The sequence below is a fragment of the Ranitomeya imitator genome, chromosome 9, assembly GCF_032444005.1.
Source record: "Ranitomeya imitator isolate aRanImi1 chromosome 9, aRanImi1.pri, whole genome shotgun sequence".
In the NCBI taxonomy this organism is placed as follows: Eukaryota; Metazoa; Chordata; class Amphibia; order Anura; family Dendrobatidae; genus Ranitomeya; species Ranitomeya imitator.
Genome location: NC_091290.1, coordinates 143,780,382 through 143,800,872, shown reverse-complemented (window position 1 = coordinate 143,800,872; position 20,491 = coordinate 143,780,382). Strand labels below are relative to the sequence as shown.

Genomic DNA, 20,491 nt, shown 5'->3' with positions numbered 1-20,491 from the left:
CTGCGCAGACACCATCGGAACCTGAGGAGGATGATGAGGATGATGTTCCACTATCAGCATAGTGATAAGTTGTTCCTGACTATTCAGTCATCTCATTGTCTATTTCCTGGAGACAGTAAATACATAAATAATGACTGCTAATAAGCTGCTATTATTATCTCCTGCGGCAGAGAGAAATCTAAAACTGCGCTCCTACGGTGCGGAGTCTGCTACAATGTGACACACACCTGACAGCCTACCTCTAATCCTGGAACCTGCCACCAAAAGGTTCTCTCTGATCTATGTATCTGTCTAGCCATCTGACTTTCTTTCCAAACATCCATTTATATATATATTTCTTTCTGTTCGTCTATCCGTCCATCCATTCATTCCTCCATATATCCATCCGTTCATCTGTCTGTCCATCCATCCATTAATTCATCCATCTATCCATTCATTCGTCCATATATCCGTCCGTCCATCCATCCATTAACTCATCCATTCACCCATCCGCCAAAGAGTAGAAGCAGCGCTGGAAGGTTGTATGTGGGGAAAAAGTGAGGTTTATTCACCAAGACACATGTCCCTGTTATCATCATGGGAGTGCTCCTTCTACAGAGTGTCCGTAAAGTCATGGTGCACTTTTGACCATTCACTGGAAAGCAACAAAAACCATAGAAATGTGAAATCTGCTCCAAATAAAATAAAAACTCTCCCAGTTTCATACCTATTCAGTGCAGTTCGATGTGGGCTCCATTTGTTGCCCTACACACATCCAAACGATAGTTAAGTTCTTGCCACACACGGGTAAGGACGTCTGGTGTAACAGAGTGAATAATGACTGTGATTCTCTGTTTTAAGTGATTAATGTCGTTGATACATTCAATGTACACGTGTTGCTTCACATAACCCCAAAAGTAAAAGTCTAAGGGCGTCAGATCCGGGCATCGTGGTGGCCATGCCTTGACAGTACCCCTTCCTATCCACCGTCGGGGGAATGTTCTATCCAGAAACTCATGAACAATGGTGGGGTAGTGTGGTGGAGCGCCGTCCTGTTGAAAGATGACACCTTGTGGAAATTGTGGCACTGCATACAATTCCAACATGTCAAAAAAATGGGCCGGTCACAGCGTTTCTCCACCAAACTGCCGGTTCCCTTCAACTGCTTATCCTTATTCCTATGTGGTGGCGCTTCGTTATCAACGCGCCGATATTCACGTAGCACTTTGGTCACGGATTTGAATTTAGCGAGCCACAGAACACTCTGTACCATCCACATCTCAACTGGCATGGAAAACCACACTGCTGGCATAAGCTTGTGGTTGCATGATGCCACAGACCTGGCAGTGTATTAATCAAAGTTCAGGGGTTAATCTAACTGGGGGCTCAGCAACAGCTTAAATGAGTTTGTGTTGTTTGATTGGTTCTTGTTATCTCTTGTCATGAACAGGTCTGATATGATTGGGTCAGAGAAAGGGCACCAAAATGTAAGCTATAAATTGAACCTGGGAAGGGTCAAAAGTGCACCATGACTTTACGGACAAACTGTACTTTTTGGGGTTTGGAGGATACCAGCTGGTTTCCTTAAGTAGGAGTATTGCACCCAACACCATGCTGCTATTTTCCGTTATCTATTTATCCATCCATCGATATTGTCTTTCCGTCCGTCTATCATTCTATCTATTTGTCGAATCAGTGTAAAATAAACTGGAAAATGTTGCGTTCCATGGCCCAATATTGAGGTTTCTTGCACTCCATGGCGGCACCGTCTATGAAGTCATCTATGGCTTTGCTTGAGGTCCATCGCTTCCTTCACCATCTGTCTCGCACTTATCTGTTTCATATCTATTCTGACATATTTGTCTCAGATGGGCCACTGGAAGACACGACGGCCCAGGTGTGATTACAGCCTTATCCCCCAGTCTAGTCAGGTGTATCTGTAATTCCCGTGCCCCTCTGGCCGTCTCCCATCGCTCCAGGTTTGATAAATGTCCCTTGCAACTGGTAAAACATGTCGGGTGGTAGCACGGAGCGCTTTCCATTTAAGAATCACTTTACCAGGGGAACAAATGTTCCTTTGGAAAATGTTAATCATAGATTTGTTTTAATTATTTAGTGGCCTATTTCAGCATATCTAGGGCGAAACTCCAGCGGTGTCATTGAGATACTGATCGAGGTGAGGTGTGTGTCTGCGTGATGGCCGTACCTGCACAAGCCTGAATGCTCACCTGTACACACACATGGATGATCACACCATGGAGCTGCACGCTCACCTGTACCCACACATGGATGATCACACCATGGAGCTGCATGCTCACCTGTACGCACACATGGATGATCACACCATAGAGCTGCACGCTCACCTGTACGCACACATGGATGATCACACCATAGAGCTGCACGCTCACCTGTACACGCACATGGATGATCACACCATAGAGCTGCACGCTCACCTGTACACACACATGGATGATCACACCATGGAGCTGCACGCTCACCTGTACCCACACATGGATGATCACACCATGGAGCTGCATGCTCACCTGTACGCACACATGGATGATCACACCATAGAGCTGCACGCTCACCTGTACACACACATGGATGATCACACCATAGAGCTGCACGCTCACCTGTACACACACATGGATGATCACACCATGGAGCTGCACGCTCACCTGTACACACACATGGATGATCACACCATGGAGCTGCACGCTCACCTGTACACACACATGGATGATCACACCATAGAGCTGCACGCTCACCTGTACACACACATGGATGATCACACCATGGAGCTGCACGCTCACCTGTACACACACATGGATGATCACACCATGGAGCTGCATGCTCACCTGTACACACACATGGATGATCACACCATAGAGCTGCACGCTCACCTGTACCCACACATGGATGATCACACCAGGGAGCTGCACGCTCACCTGTACACACACATGGATGATCACACCATGGAGCTGCACGCTCACCTGTACACACACATGGATGATCACACCATGGAGCTGCACGCTCACCTGTACACACACATGGATGATCACACCATAGAGCTGCAGGCTCACCTGTACACACACATGAATGATCACACCATAGAGCTGCACGCTCACCTGTACACACACATGGATGATCACACCATGGAGCTGCACGCTCACCTGTACACACACATGGATGACCACACCATGGAGCTGCACGCTCACCTGTACACACACATGGATGATCACACCATGGAGCTGCACGCTCACCTGTACACACACATGGATGATCACACCATAGAGCTGCACGCTCACCTGTACACACACATGAATGATCACACCATAGAGCTGCACGCTCACCTGTACACACACATGGATGATCACACCATGGAGCTGCACGCTCACCTGTACACACACATGGATGATCACACCATGGAGCTGCACGCTCACCTGTACACACACATGAATGATCACACCATAGAGCTGCACGCTCACCTGTACACACACATGGATGATCACACCATAGAGCTGCACGCTCACCTATACACACACATGGATGATCACACCATAGAGCTGCACGCTCACCTGTACACACACATGAATGATCACACCATAGAGCTGCACGCTCACCTGTACACGCACATGGATGATCACACCATAGAGCTGCACGCTCACCTGTACACGCACATGGATGATCACACCATGGAGCTGCATCCTCACCTGTACACGCACATGGATGATCACACCATGGAGCTGCACGCTCACCTGTACACACACATGGATGATCACACCATAGAGCTGCACGCTCACCTGTACACACACATGGATGATCACACCATAGAGCTGCACGCTCACCTGTACACACACATGGATGATCACACCATGGAGCTGCACGCTCACCTGTACACACACATGGATGATCACACCATGGAGCTGCACGCTCACCTGTACACACACATGGATGATCACACCATGGAGCTGCATGCTCACCTGTACACACACATGGATGATCACACCATAGAGCTGCACGCTCACCTGTACCCACACATGGATGATCACACCAGGGAGCTGCACGCTCACCTGTACACACACATGGATGATCACACCATGGAGCTGCACGCTCACCTGTACACACACATGGATGATCACACCATGGAGCTGCACGCTCACCTGTACACACACATGGATGATCACACCATAGAGCTGCACGCTCACCTGTACACACACATGAATGATCACACCATAGAGCTGCACGCTCACCTGTACACACACATGGATGATCACACCATGGAGCTGCACGCTCACCTGTACACACACATGGATGATCACACCATGGAGCTGCACGCTCACCTGTACACGCACATGGATGATCACACCATGGAGGTGCACGCTCACCTGTACACGCATATGGATGATCACACTATGAAGCTGCACGGTCACCTGTACACGCACATGGATGATCACACCAGGGAGATGCACGCTCACCTGTACACGCACATGGATGATCACACCATGGAGCTGCACGCTCACCTGTACACGCACATGGATGATCACACCATGGAGCTGCACGCTCACCTGTACACGCGCATGGATCATCACACCATGGAGCTGCACGCTCACCTGTACACGCGCATGGATGATCACACCATGGAGCTGCACACCCACCTGTACACGCGCATAGATGATCACACCATGGAGCTGCACGCTCCCCTGTACACGCACATGGATAATCACGCCATTGAGCTGCACGCTCCCCTGTACACGCGCATGGATGATCACACCATGGAGCTGCACGCTCACCTGTACACGCACATGGATGATCACACCATGGAGCTGCACGCCCACCTGTACACACACATGGATAATCACACCATGGAGCTGCACGCTCCCCTGTACACGCACATGGATAATCACGCCATTGAGCTGCACGCTCCCCTGTACACGCGCATGGATGATCACACCATGGAGCTGCACGCTCACCTGTACACGCACATGGATGATCACACCATGGAGCTGCACGCTCACCTGTACACGCACATGGATGATCACACCATGGAGCTGCACGCTCACCTGTACATGCACATGGATGATCACACCATGGAGCTGCACGCTCACCTGTACATGCACATGGATGATCACACCATGGAGATGCACGCTCACCTGTACATGCACATGGATGATCACACCATGGAGCTGCACGCTCACCTGTACACACACATGGATAATCACACCATGGAGCTGCACGCCCACCTGTACACGTGCATAGATGATCACACCATGGAGCTGCATGCTCACCTGTACACACACATGGATAATCACACCATGGAGATGCACGCTCCCCTGTACACGCACATGGATGATCACACCATGGAGCTGCATGCTCACCTGTACACACACATGGATAATCACACCATGGAGCTGCACGCTCCCCTGTACACGCACATGGATAATCACGCCATTGAGCTGCACGCTCCCCTGTACACGCGCATGGATGATCACACCATGGAGCTGCACGCTCACCTGTACACGCACATGGATGATCACACCATGGAGCTGCACGCTCACCTGTACACGCACATGGATGATCACACCATGGAGCTGCACGCTCACCTGTACACACACATGGATGATCACACCAGGGAGCTGCACGCTCACCTGTACACACACATGGATGATCACACCATGGAGCTGCACGCTCACCTGTACACACACATGAATGATCACACCATAGAGCTGCACGCTCACCTGTACACACACATGGATGATCACACCATAGAGCTGCACGCTCACCTGTACACACACATGGATGATCACACCATAGAGCTGCACGCTCACCTGTACACACACATGAATGATCACACCATAGAGCTGCACGCTCACCTGTACACACACATGGATGATCACACCATAGAGCTGCACGCTCACCTGTACACGCACATGGATGATCACACCATGGAGCTCCATCCTCACCTGTACACGCACATGGATGATCACACCATGGAGCTGCACGCTCACCTGTACACGCACATGGATGATCACACCATGGAGCTGCACGCTCACCTGTACACGCACATGGATGATCACACCATGGAGCTGCACACTCACCTGTACACGCACATGGATGATCACACCATGGAGCTGCACACTCACCTGTACACGCACATGAATGATCACACCATAGAGCTGCACGCTCACCTGTACCCACACATGGATGATCACACCAGGGAGCTGCACGCTCACCTGTACACACACATGGATGATCACACCATGGAGCTGCACGCTCACCTGTACACACACATGGATGATCACACCATGGAGATGCACGCTCACCTGTACATGCACATGGATGATCACACCATGGAGCTGCACGCTCACCTGTACCCACACATGGATGATCACACCATGGAGCTGCACGCTCACCTGTACACACACATGGATGATCACACCATAGAGCTGCACGCTCACCTGTACACACACATGGATGATCACACCATGGAGCTGCACGCTCACCTGTACACACACATGGATGATCACACCATGGAGCTGCACGCTCACCTGTACACACACATGGATGATCACACCATAGAGCTGCACGCTCACCTGTACACACACATGAATGATCACACCATAGAGCTGCACGCTCACCTCTACACACACATGGATGATCACACCATGGAGCTGCACGCTCACCTGTACACACACATGGATGATGACACCATTGAGCTGCACGCTCACCTGTACACGCACATAGATGATCACACCATGGAGCTGCACACCCACCTGTACACGCGCATAGATGATCACACCATGGAGCTGCACGCTCCCCTGTACACGCACATGGATAATCACGCCATTGAGCTGCACGCTCCCCTGTACACGCGCATGGATGATCACACCATGGAGCTGCACGCTCACCTGTACACGCACATGGATGATCACACCATGGAGCTGCACGCCCACCTGTACACACACATGGATAATCACACCATGGAGCTGCACGCTCCCCTGTACACGCACATGGATAATCACGCCATTGAGCTGCACGCTCCCCTGTACACGCGCATGGATGATCACACCATGGAGCTGCACGCTCACCTGTACACGCACATGGATGATCACACCATGGAGCTGCACGCTCACCTGTACACGCACATGGATGATCACACCATGGAGCTGCACGCTCACCTGTACATGCACATGGATGATCACACCATGGAGCTGCACGCTCACCTGTACATGCACATGGATGATCACACCATGGAGATGCACGCTCACCTGTACATGCACATGGATGATCACACCATGGAGCTGCACGCTCACCTGTACACACACATGGATAATCACACCATGGAGCTGCACGCCCACCTGTACACGTGCATAGATGATCACACCATGGAGCTGCATGCTCACCTGTACACACACATGGATAATCACACCATGGAGATGCACGCTCCCCTGTACACGCACATGGATGATCACACCATGGAGCTGCATGCTCACCTGTACACACACATGGATAATCACACCATGGAGCTGCACGCTCCCCTGTACACGCACATGGATAATCACGCCATTGAGCTGCACGCTCCCCTGTACACGCGCATGGATGATCACACCATGGAGCTGCACGCTCACCTGTACACACACATGGATGATCACACCATGGAGCTGCACGCTCACCTGTACACACACATGGATGATCACACCATAGAGCTGCATGCTCACCTGTACACGCACACGGATGATCACACCATAGAGCTGCACGCTCACCTGTACACACACATGGATGATCACACCATGGAGCTGCATGCTCACCTGTACACGCACACGGATGATCACACCATAGAGCTGCACGCTCACCTGTACACACACATGGATGATCACACCATAGAGCTGCACGCTCACCTGTACACACACATGAATGATCACACCATGGAGCTGCACGCTCACCTGTAGACGCGCATGGATCATCACACCATGGAGCTGCACGCTCACCTGTACATGCACATGGATGATCACACCATGGAGCTGCACGCTCACCTGTACATGCACGCTCACCTGTACATGCACATGGATGATCACACCATAGAGCTGCACGCTCACCTGTACACACACATGAATGATCACACCATAGAGCTGCACGCTCACCTGTACACACACATGGATGATCACACCATAGAGCTGCATGCTCACCTGTACACGCGCATAGATGATCACACCATGGAGCTGCACGCTCACCTGTACACACACATGGATGATCACACCATAGAGCTGCATGCTCACCTGTACACACACATGGATGATCACACCATGGAGCTGCATGCTCACCTGTACACGCACATGGATGATCACACCATGGAGCTGCACGCTCACCTGTACACACACATGGATGATCACACCATGGAGCTGCACGCTCACCTGTACACACACATGGATGATCACACCATGGAGCTGCACGCTCACCTGTACACACACATGGATGATCACACCATAGAGCTGCACGCTCACCTGTACACACACATGGATGATCACACCATGGAGCTGCATCCTCACCTGTACACGCACATGGATGATCACACCATGGAGCTGCACGCTCACCTGTACACGCACATGGATGATCACACCATGGAGCTGCATCCTCACCTGTACACACATGGATGATCACACCATGGAGCAGCACACTCACCTGTACGCGCACATGGATGATCACACCACGGAGCTGCACACTCACCTGTACACGCACATGGATGATCACACTACGGAGCTGCACGCTCACCTGTACACGCACATGGATGATCACACTATGAAGCTGCACGGTCACCTGTACACGCGCATGGATGATCACAACATGGAGCTGCACGCTCACCTGTACACGCGCATGGATCATCACACCATGGAGCTGCACGCTCACCTGTACATGCACATGGATGATCACACCATGGAGCTGCACGCTCACCTGTACATGCACGCTCACCTGTACATGCACATGGATGATCACACCATGGAGCTGCACGCTCACCTGTACACACACATGAATAATCACACCATGGAGCTGCACGCCCACCTGTACACGCGCATAGATGATCACACCATGGAGCTGCATGCTCACCTGTACACACACATGGATAATCACACCATGGAGCTGCACGCTCCCCTGTACACGCACATGGATAATCACGCCATTGAGCTGCACGCTCCCCTGTACACGCGTATGGATGATCACACCATGGAGCTGCACGCTATCCTGTACACACACATGGATGATCACACCATGGAGCTGCACGTTCACCTGTACACACACATGGATGATCACACCATGGAGCTGCACGCTCACCTGTACACACACATGGATGATCACACCATGGAGCTGCACGCTCACCTGTACACGCACATGGATGATCACACCATGGAGCTGCACGCTCACCTGTACACGCGCATGGATGATCACACCATGGAGCTGCACGCTCCTCTGTACATGTACATGGATGATCACACCATGGAGATGCACGCTCACCTGTACATGCACATGGATGATCACACCATGGAGCTGCACGCTCACCTGTACACACACATGGATAATCACACCATGGAGCTGCACGCCCACCTGTACACGTGCATAGATGATCACACCATGGAGCTGCACGCTCACCTGTACACACACATGGATAATCACACCATGGAGCTGCACGCTCCCCTGTACACGCACATGGATGATCACACCATGGAGCTGCATGCTCACCTGTACACACACATGGATAATCACACCATGGAGCTGCACGCTCCCCTGTACACGCACATGGATAATCACGCCATTGAGCTGCACGCTCCCTTGTACACGCGCATGGATGATCACACCATGGATCTGCACGCTCACCTGTACACGCACATGGATGATCACACCATGGAGCTGCACGCTCCCCTGTACACGCACATGGATGATCACACCATGGATCTGCACGCTCCTCTGTACACGCACATGGATGATGACACCATGGAGCTGCACGCTCACCTGTACATGCACGCTCACCTGTACATGCACATGGATGATCACACCATAGAGCTGCACGCTCACCTGTACACACACATGGATGATCACACCATAGAGCTGCACGCTCACCTGTACACACACATGAATGATCACACCATGGAGCTGCACGCTCACCTGTAGACGCGCATGGATCATCACACCATGGAGCTGCACGCTCACCTGTACATGCACATGGATGATCACACCATGGAGCTGCACGCTCACCTGTACATGCACGCTCACCTGTACATGCACATGGATGATCACACCATAGAGCTGCACGCTCACCTGTACACACACATGAATGATCACACCATAGAGCTGCACGCTCACCTGTACACACACATGGATGATCACACCATAGAGCTGCATGCTCACCTGTACACGCGCATAGATGATCACACCATGGAGCTGCACGCTCACCTGTACACACACATGGATGATCACACCATAGAGCTGCATGCTCACCTGTACACACACATGGATGATCACACCATGGAGCTGCATGCTCACCTGTACACGCACATGGATGATCACACCATGGAGCTGCACGCTCACCTGTACACACACATGGATGATCACACCATGGAGCTGCACGCTCACCTGTACACACACATGGATGATCACACCATGGAGCTGCACGCTCACCTGTACACACACATGGATGATCACACCATAGAGCTGCACGCTCACCTGTACACACACATGGATGATCACACCATGGAGCTGCATCCTCACCTGTACACGCACATGGATGATCACACCATGGAGCTGCACGCTCACCTGTACACGCACATGGATGATCACACCATGGAGCTGCATCCTCACCTGTACACACATGGATGATCACACCATGGAGCAGCACACTCACCTGTACGCGCACATGGATGATCACACCACGGAGCTGCACACTCACCTGTACACGCACATGGATGATCACACTACGGAGCTGCACGCTCACCTGTACACGCACATGGATGATCACACTATGAAGCTGCACGGTCACCTGTACACGCGCATGGATGATCACAACATGGAGCTGCACGCTCACCTGTACACGTGCATGGATCATCACACCATGGAGCTGCACGCTCACCTGTACATGCACATGGATGATCACACCATGGAGCTGCACGCTCAGCTGTACATGCACGCTCACCTGTACATGCACATGGATGATCACACCATGGAGCTGCACGCTCACCTGTACACACACATGGATAATCACACCATGGAGCTGCACGCCCACCTGTACACGCGCATAGATGATCACACCATGGAGCTGCACGCTCACCTGTACACACACATGGATGATCACACCATGGAGCTGCACGCTCACCTGTACACACACATGGATGATCACACCATGGAGCTGCACGCTCACCTGTACACACACATGGATGATCACACCATAGAGCTGCACGCTCACCTGTACACACACATGGATGATCACACCATGGAGCTGCATCCTCACCTGTACACGCACATGGATGATCACACCATGGAGCTGCACGCTCACCTGTACACGCACATGGATGATCACACCATGGAGCTGCATCCTCACCTGTACACACATGGATGATCACACCATGGAGCAGCACACTCACCTGTACGCGCACATGGATGATCACACCACGGAGCTGCACACTCACCTGTACACGCACATGGATGATCACACTACAGAGCTGCACGCTCACCTGTACACGCACATGGATGATCACACTATGAAGCTGCACGGTCACCTGTACACGCGCATGGATGATCACAACATGGAGCTGCACGCTCACCTGTACACGTGCATGGATCATCACACCATGGAGCTGCACGCTCACCTGTACATGCACATGGATGATCACACCATGGAGCTGCACGCTCAGCTGTACATGCACGCTCACCTGTACATGCACATGGATGATCACACCATGGAGCTGCACGCTCACCTGTACACACACATGGATAATCACACCATGGAGCTGCACGCCCACCTGTACACGCGCATAGATGATCACACCATGGAGCTGCATGCTCACCTGTACACACACATGGATAATCACACCATGGAGCTGCACGCTCCCCTGTACACGCACATGGATAATCACGCCATTGAGCTGCACGCTCCCCTGTACACGCGCATGGATGATCACACCATGGAGCTGCACGCTCTCCTGTACACACACATGGATGATCACACCATGGAGCTGCACGTTCACCTGTACACACACATGGATGATCACACCATGGAGCTGCACGCTCACCTGTACACACACATGGATGATCACACCATGGAGCTGCACGCTCACCTGTACACGCACATGGATGATCACACCATGGAGCTGCACGCTCACCTGTACACGCGCATGGATGATCACACCATGGAGCTGCACGCTCCTCTGTACATGTACATGGATGATCACACCATGGAGATGCACGCTCACCTGTACATGCACATGGATGATCACACCATGGAGCTGCACGCTCACCTGTACACACACATGGATAATCACACCATGGAGCTGCACGCCCACCTGTACACGTGCATAGATGATCACACCATGGAGCTGCACGCTCACCTGTACACACACATGGATAATCACACCATGGAGCTGCACGCTCCCCTGTACACGCACATGGATGATCACACCATGGAGCTGCATGCTCACCTGTACACACACATGGATAATCACACCATGGAGCTGCACGCTCCCCTGTACACGCACATGGATAATCACGCCATTGAGCTGCACGCTCCCTTGTACACGCGCATGGATGATCACACCATGGATCTGCACGCTCACCTGTACACGCACATGGATGATCACACCATGGAGCTGCACGCTCCCCTGTACACGCACATGGATGATCACACCATGGATCTGCACGCTCCTCTGTACACGCACATGGATGATCACACCATGGAGCTGCACGCTCACCTGTACACACACATGGATGATCACACCATGGAGCTGCACGCTCACCTGTACACACACATGGATGATCACACCATAGAGCTGCACGCTCACCTGTACACACACATGGATGATCACACCATGGAGCTGCATGCTCACCTGTACACGCACATGGATGATCACACCATGGAGCTGCACGCTCACCTGTACACACACATGGATGATCACACCATGGAGCTGCACGCTCACCTGTACACACACATGGATGATCACACCATGGAGCTGCACGCTCACCTGTACATGCACATGGATGATCACACCATAGAGCTGCACGCTCACCTGTACACACACATGGATGATCACACCATGGAGCTGCATCCTCACCTGTACACACACATGGATGATCACACCATGGAGCTGCATCCTCACCTGTACACGCACATGGATGATCACACCATGGAGCTGCACGCTCACCTGTACACGCACATGGATGATCACACCATGGAGCTGCATCCTCACCTGTACACACATGGATGATCACACCATGGAGCAGCACACTCACCTGTACGCGCAAATGGATGATCACACCACGGAGCTGCACACTCACCTGTACACGCACATGGATGATCACACTACGGAGCTTCACGCTCACCTGTACACGCACATGGATGATCACACTATGAAGCTGCACGGTCACCTGTACACGCGCATGGATCATCACACCATGGAGCTGCACGCTCACCTGTACATGCACATGGATGATCACACCATGGAGCTGCACGCTCACCTGTACACACACATGGATAATCTCACCATGGAGCTGCACGCCCACCTGTACACGCGCATAGATGATCACACCATGGAGCTGCATGCTCACCTGTACACACACATGGATAATCACACCATGGAGCTGCACGCTCACCTGTACACACACATGGATGATCACACCACGGAGCTGCACACTCACCTGTACACGCACATGGATGATCACACTACGGAGCTGCACGCTCACCTGTACACGCACATGGATGATCACACCATGGAGCTGCACGTTCACCTGTACACACACATGGATGATCACACCATGGAGCTGCACGCTCACCTGTACACGCGCATGGATGATCACACCATGGAGCTGCACGCTCCCTGTACATGCACATGGATGATCACACCATGGAGCTGCACGCTCACCTGTACATGTACATGGATGATCACACCATGGAGATGCACGCTCACCTGTACATGCACATGGATGATCACACCATGGAGCTGCACGCTCACCTGTACACACACATGGATAATCACACCATGGAGCTGCACGCTCCCCTGTACACGCACATGGATGATCACACCATGGAGCTGCATGCTCACCTGTACACACACATGGATAATCACACCATGGAGCTGCACGCTCCCCTGTACACGCACATGGATAATCACGCCATTGAGCTGCACGCTCCCTTGTACACGCGCATGGATGATCACACCATGGATCTGCACGCTCACCTGTACACGCACATGGATGATCACACCATGGAGCTGCACGCTCCCCTGTACACGCACATGGATGATCACACCATGGATCTGCACGCTCCTCTGTACACGCACATGGATGATCACGTCATGGAGCTGCACGTTTCTTGTTAATACACTAATAAGATTTATCCTTTGTTGGACCTGTCAAATAAAAACTCAAGTATTTGCCCATGTAAACATGGCAGTGACTAACCACCGATAGATAAAATGGCATAACTTACACAGGTCTTCAATCATCACTGTACTGCCAATGATTCCTATGGGTACCAAGCAATTCTCTTACTGATCGTTCATTTAGTTGGACACTGGATTTCATCCTCATATTTTTTCCATGAATTTTAAGGTTTAGAGCTCATGTATATTGAAATACTACAGCTCTGCGCAAGTGTTGTATAGGGATGTAACAGGGCACCTATAGAAGCCTATAGGACCATAAAGTATTATCATAAGACTAAAATTGGTGGCATTCTCCATTGGACACTATCTTACTAGTGTAAAACCCTTAAAAGTACTGTTAACGTTGTGCTGCAAGGAGACACCTTACTAAGGGGCGCTTGCACCAATTGGGAGCCGTAAAGCTATAGGCATGTGAACTGGTCCCAGTCCCAAACAAGCATGTTCTTCTTTTTTCAAATCCCAATTTTTATTAAAAATCAAAATGATATATCGTGCAATTCTGGGGTTTTTTTTTACGCTCAAACTTGCTTTAGTTTCAGGAAATTAACATGCACATTAGCAGCAATGACCCTTTCTTTTGTAGTGAGGCATCTAATGAGCGTGTGCAAATGTCATTGTGAAGGGCAGAGAGCAGGGTCAGCTTTGTCTCGCCTTTTCATTTCGTGACTCCTGTGCTGGCTTGGACTGGCCCACAGGGGAACTGGAGAATCCTCTGGTGGGCCGCTGTGAAGGAGTGCTAATAAGTAGTGCTGTTACACTTGATTCATAATTTGCAGAAAAAAAAGTTATAATGCAATTATTCATTAAACAAGCTAGCTAAATTAATGTTACATAGAATCAAAATAAAATTTATGTTCTGGGATCAGGTTATTTTTCTCTCACTGGAGGGCCTTTGCCAACCCTGCCTGACACTGTTCCTGTGTAATCAGCTGTGTACACAGGTGTTTACTGTCATTGTAACCCTGACTCTGATGATAAGGAAACTGCTGAAAACTCTTCCCAAAAGAACAAGATGTTTGAAACTGAGATAGCCCTAGTGGCTTGTACTAGACTTGTTGTATATTAATGATTAAGGTGTCGGTCACATCAAAGCCTGCGCTGTGCGCGACTAATCATCGACGTATAGGTATTTGTTTTTCATTAAGCAAGCAGTTACTTCCTCTACAAGCGGCTAATCGAGACAGAGCGCACCCTGTATAACCAACAAACTAAAAAAAATAAATCTTCATTTTATATAGAATAAATGGGGAATGTAAAAAATGGGGCAAAAAAACCTTCGATAAAAATATAATACATAATTCCGAGACAAAGGAACAAATACCATCTCTCTTCTAAACATTCCTATATCTCCTTTTATACCGCATGATCTGCCTCCCTCATACTAATGAGAAAAATATAATTTTATGACTTTTTTTTTTTTACGATGCAATCAGCATAATAATAGGATTTTTTTTTTCTACAGAAAGGCAAAAATATTCTCCAGAAAAAAAAATATATATATGTAGGAAAAGTCAAATAATAATTGCAATGAAGTCATCAAAAAATAAAATGAAATTGATTTAAAAATATATATTCTTTTTTTTTTAGGTAAGGTTGAGGTTTCGTCTTAATGGCGAGAATTTTTTTTTTCTTAAATGAATATTAATGCCGCTGCTCGAAAACATCTGTTTCTATTGATAAATGAAGGCCATAAGGTCTGTACAGTATAGACTAATCTGCAATATAATAAAACGGTGCAGGATCCATTTATCAAGAATTTCACATGACCAGATTGCTGGTTCATCGATGTACCATTTGACAGATGTGTCTCTTACAGTCAATGTATTTAGAGTCAATACTTCAACGTAACAGCTGCTCGCATCAGTAAGTGATTTTACTGGTGTCAATAGTGGGAGTTTGGAGGGAATTAGCTGCTACAGATAATCTAGTTAGATGCTATCAGTATCTCTCTAGGCCATTAAGTGTCTCTACATTTTTTTTTTGGTAGAGGCTTCAAATCTGCCAGGATTTTTTTTTTCAATATAAATCTTCTGGTTTAGGACCTCATGCACACAGCTGATGTATGACTCCATCGTTCTGCACCTACTGTCTACTGTGGACCCAAACCGTCCCTATCTGTGCCTTCAATTTCACCATGGCTCCTTCCATCGGACGCGGCACCGTAATCGGTCATTAATTTTGGTCTGCTATGGTCCTGAGCAGAAGCATCAGCTTTCCATGGCACGTGGTGTAAACTGGACCTCACTGGCCGCAAAAGGGTTTTTTATGATTTTGATTAAGAAAAAAATACCCTAATTTAAGGAACGGTATAAAATTAGGAATAAGCAGCCCTCATTGCTCCAGTGACACCACTCCAGTGGTCCCTATAGGGACCAGAACTGATTACGTCCAGGCTCGGAGTGGCTCAAAGGAGAGAATGAGAATCCTCCGGTGGACTCCCATGTAGGAATAGGATCTTGGTATAAAATTAAGCATAAGCATCCCTCATTGCTCCAGTGACACCACTCCAGTGGTCCCTATAGGGACCAGAACTGATTACGTCCAGGCTCGGAGTGGCTCAAAGGAGAGCATGAGAATCCTCCGGTGGACTCCCATGTAGGAATAGGATCTTGGTATAAAATTAAGCATAAGCATCACTCATTGCTCCAGTGAAACCACTCCAGTGGTCCCTATAGGGACCAGAATTGATGATGTCCAGGCTCAGAATGGACCAAAGGAGAAAAGGAGAATCCTCCGGTGGGCCCCCATGTAGGAATGGCTTCTGGTATAAAATTAAGAATAAGCGTCCCTCATTGCTCCAATGACATCACTCCAGTGGTCCCTATAGGGACCAGAATTGATTATGTCCAGGCTCGGACTGGACCACAGGAGAAAAGGAGAATCCTCCGGTGGGTCCCCATGTTGGAATGGTCTCTCCACTCCACCTATATGAGAAGTAGTTGGCACAATACTTTTGTTTCACTATGTACGGAAAAGGGCAGGTGACATCATCACATGTGGTACCTGAAAGAACCACAGATGGTTCAACCTACCTCATCCCTCATACCATTCCCTAAACTAAAATAGTTTTTAAAAAAATCAGTAAAAACCCCTCTAAGGTTAATATGGTCTTAAAATGTTTCTTTAGACTATACCAAAAGTAGGGACCATGAGTGCTTAAAGTTTACATTGGAGCACCTAAGAAGGTGGAGGTGTAGGCAGCATGCCATTCATGTGCACCCGTTTCAAAGCATGATAGCAATGGTGAACTCAATCTAACATTGTCACATAGGTAGTTGGTTTGTTTCTAAGGGTAAAGTGAGAGAACCATACAGTGGTGAAGATATTAAAGATATATTGTAACTTATCGATAGGGCAATTTATGGATGTATATGACCTGGTTATCTGGAATATTAAAAAAAAACCTTGGGATCCCTATCCATCATCTACATCTTGCTCTTTTATGTCTACTTACCACATAGGTCAGGTCTCTTCATACATCCGCTGTTTGCTGTGTTGCTTCCAAGTCCATTAAAAGCTGCCATACCCTCGGAGCTGTAAGCTCGGAGAACGGAGAGCATATTAACTTGCTTATCCAAAGCATCAGGAGCTGGTGCTTGCTCAAGTTTTGCAGAGTTTTGTGGAACATCATGGGGTAATGGAAGATTTGGATGCCATTGCTTCTCCATCAGTTGTGATGTTGGCGACACCATATTTTCAAAAGGTCTTAGAGGACTTGAATTTGACTCTGCTTCTTCCATATCATTTTCATCTTTGTTCGGTTCATCGGTTGTATTCATGTTTTCGGGTTCTGTTTCAACTTCCTCGTCTTCGTTTTCATCTTCTTTGCACGTCTCCATATCTTCGGAGGAGGATTCATCGGAGAGATCATCAGTAGCAAGTGTATTTACAGAATCGCAATGCAACACATGCGAGTCATCGTCAGGTGGAGCCTGAGCGTCAATGTCCATGTTTTGCATGTTGGTTCCTCCTGAACCCGGGTAGACACCAAACTGTTTATAGAATTCAGTTGGGAAGTTACTAAACATTGCATCCATATGACTGGGCCACGAACTACCTTTATGATCTGGTAAGGCTTCCTTGGTGTTGCCTTGTAGAACTTTTTCAGAAGTTTGTAGTGGGCTCATTTTTGAGGTCATCATTTCCTTACTACCTTGGGCAGAGGAAGATGAGGCCATAACTTTACTCACTATGCCCAATGACTCCCTCAAATGATCTTTAGTGTGCCCTTGCCCTCCCATTGTACAGTCTTTACGCTTTGCTTTTCCGAGATGGTTGGCTTGGAGATGAAGGGCCATCAGTTCCATTGATGATGTTGTAAACGAACAAAACAAGCAGCCATGCCAAGCAATGTTATCTTGGACTGTGATTGATGAACCTGGAAGAGACTGGGCATCTGGTCTCACAGACAAGTCCAGAGGTTCATACTGAGATTTCTCCGTTTTCTTCTGAGGTGTTTTGTTTTCTGATTTATCCTCACCATTGTCGGATCTGGAGGCCTTTAGAGGAAGCGAGTCAAGCAAAGCCTTCTCCTTCATTTCTTTTTCTTTCTTAAGGGAATTTAAAACAAAAGTGTCCATAAAAGCCTGCAATGAACCTTGAAAGTTCACACCATTGCCGGCAATATTAGGGTATGTTCTCGCAAATTCTGCAAGGCTAGGTGTTTTTGAAGATATCTCTTTTTTCAAAGCTTCCGAGAAAGACTCAGAATTAATACCGCTTGATTGGCCCTGACGGTCTCCAGAAGACATCAACCCTGCCTGCCACTGTTGGGACATCATTCCACTTCTGAAGTCTATTCCGGGAAAGCCTTTAAATGCACCTCGTAATATGTCTGGTCTCATAAAGAGGGAGCTCTTACTTGCTGTGTCATCCTTGTGGTCCTGGTTTGGAGGATGTCCATGGATAGGAAGTGGGCCAGAGCCATTTTGCCTTTCCCTGTGGTGGCGCTCAAGGTGGTACTTCAAAGATGCTGACTGGGTGCCAGCATAGTCACAGTGGGGACATTTGTAAGGCTTCTCACCTAAAGATAAGAAAAAAATATAAAAGTTTAAAAGTTTGGTATAATCACAATTTTTTGAGAAAGACAGACTTGAAACTAGTCTAAATGTACCTAAAATGACTGATTTTCTCCAAAAACAGCACCACGACGTTCAACTGGTTGTGTGTGGTATTGTAGCTCGACCTCATTCACTTCGATGAAGATGAGCTGCAATACCCGACTTAACCCATGGACAGGTGTGGCGCTCTTTTTTGGAATAACTTTTGTTTCGTTTTTTAATCTGGACCACCCCTTTACATTTTGTTTCTTTCACCTAATAATTGACCAGCCGTCAGAGGAACATTTTATTTTTCCAACAGGGTCTTTATGACCTCAAAAGGTGGTCAAATTAACCCTTAGATATTATTTAATTCACCAGCTCATAAGATTTTTCATTTTCAGTATCCCTATTTTGCTTTGTTTAACTATTGCACTTTTTTTATTATTTCCTATGTTTTACAATGTACACTCTATAAAATGTACAATTTAATTTTCGCTTTAGCAATAGTTTATTTTGGATGGATTGTTTAATTCTGAAAAATAAATATACCGTATATTCCAGTCCCCCTCCCCGGATTAAAATAAATGATAAAATCCCACGTCGTCTCTTTTGTAACCAAATAGGAAAGTTTAATATTATAGACCTGTGGATTAAACGTAGGTGAAATAAATGTTAATGAGATGATCGACTCAGACTTTCTATATCCGTAATTGTTGTGAAATTTGTTTAATTTATACACATGGAAACCATTTTTGAAACCTAAAAATTTTATGGCACTGTTACGCAAGGCTGAAATGAATGATTTAAGTCGTGCTCTGCAGTAAATCATGG

General features: G+C 48.5%; 1 protein-coding gene across 6 annotated transcripts in view; it reads right to left on the bottom strand.

The window, feature by feature from the left end:
* Positions 1–20,491, bottom strand: part of ZNF536 (zinc finger protein 536) — a 626,001-nt gene that overhangs the window by 226,277 nt on the left and 379,233 nt on the right. For all 6 annotated transcript variants that reach the window (XM_069739303.1, XM_069739304.1, XM_069739301.1 and 3 more), the window contains one exon: positions 18,073–19,641. In XM_069739303.1, coding sequence (XP_069595404.1) covers positions 18,073–19,641 — 1,569 coding nt within the window. The remainder of the gene's footprint in view (positions 1–18,072; positions 19,642–20,491) is intronic.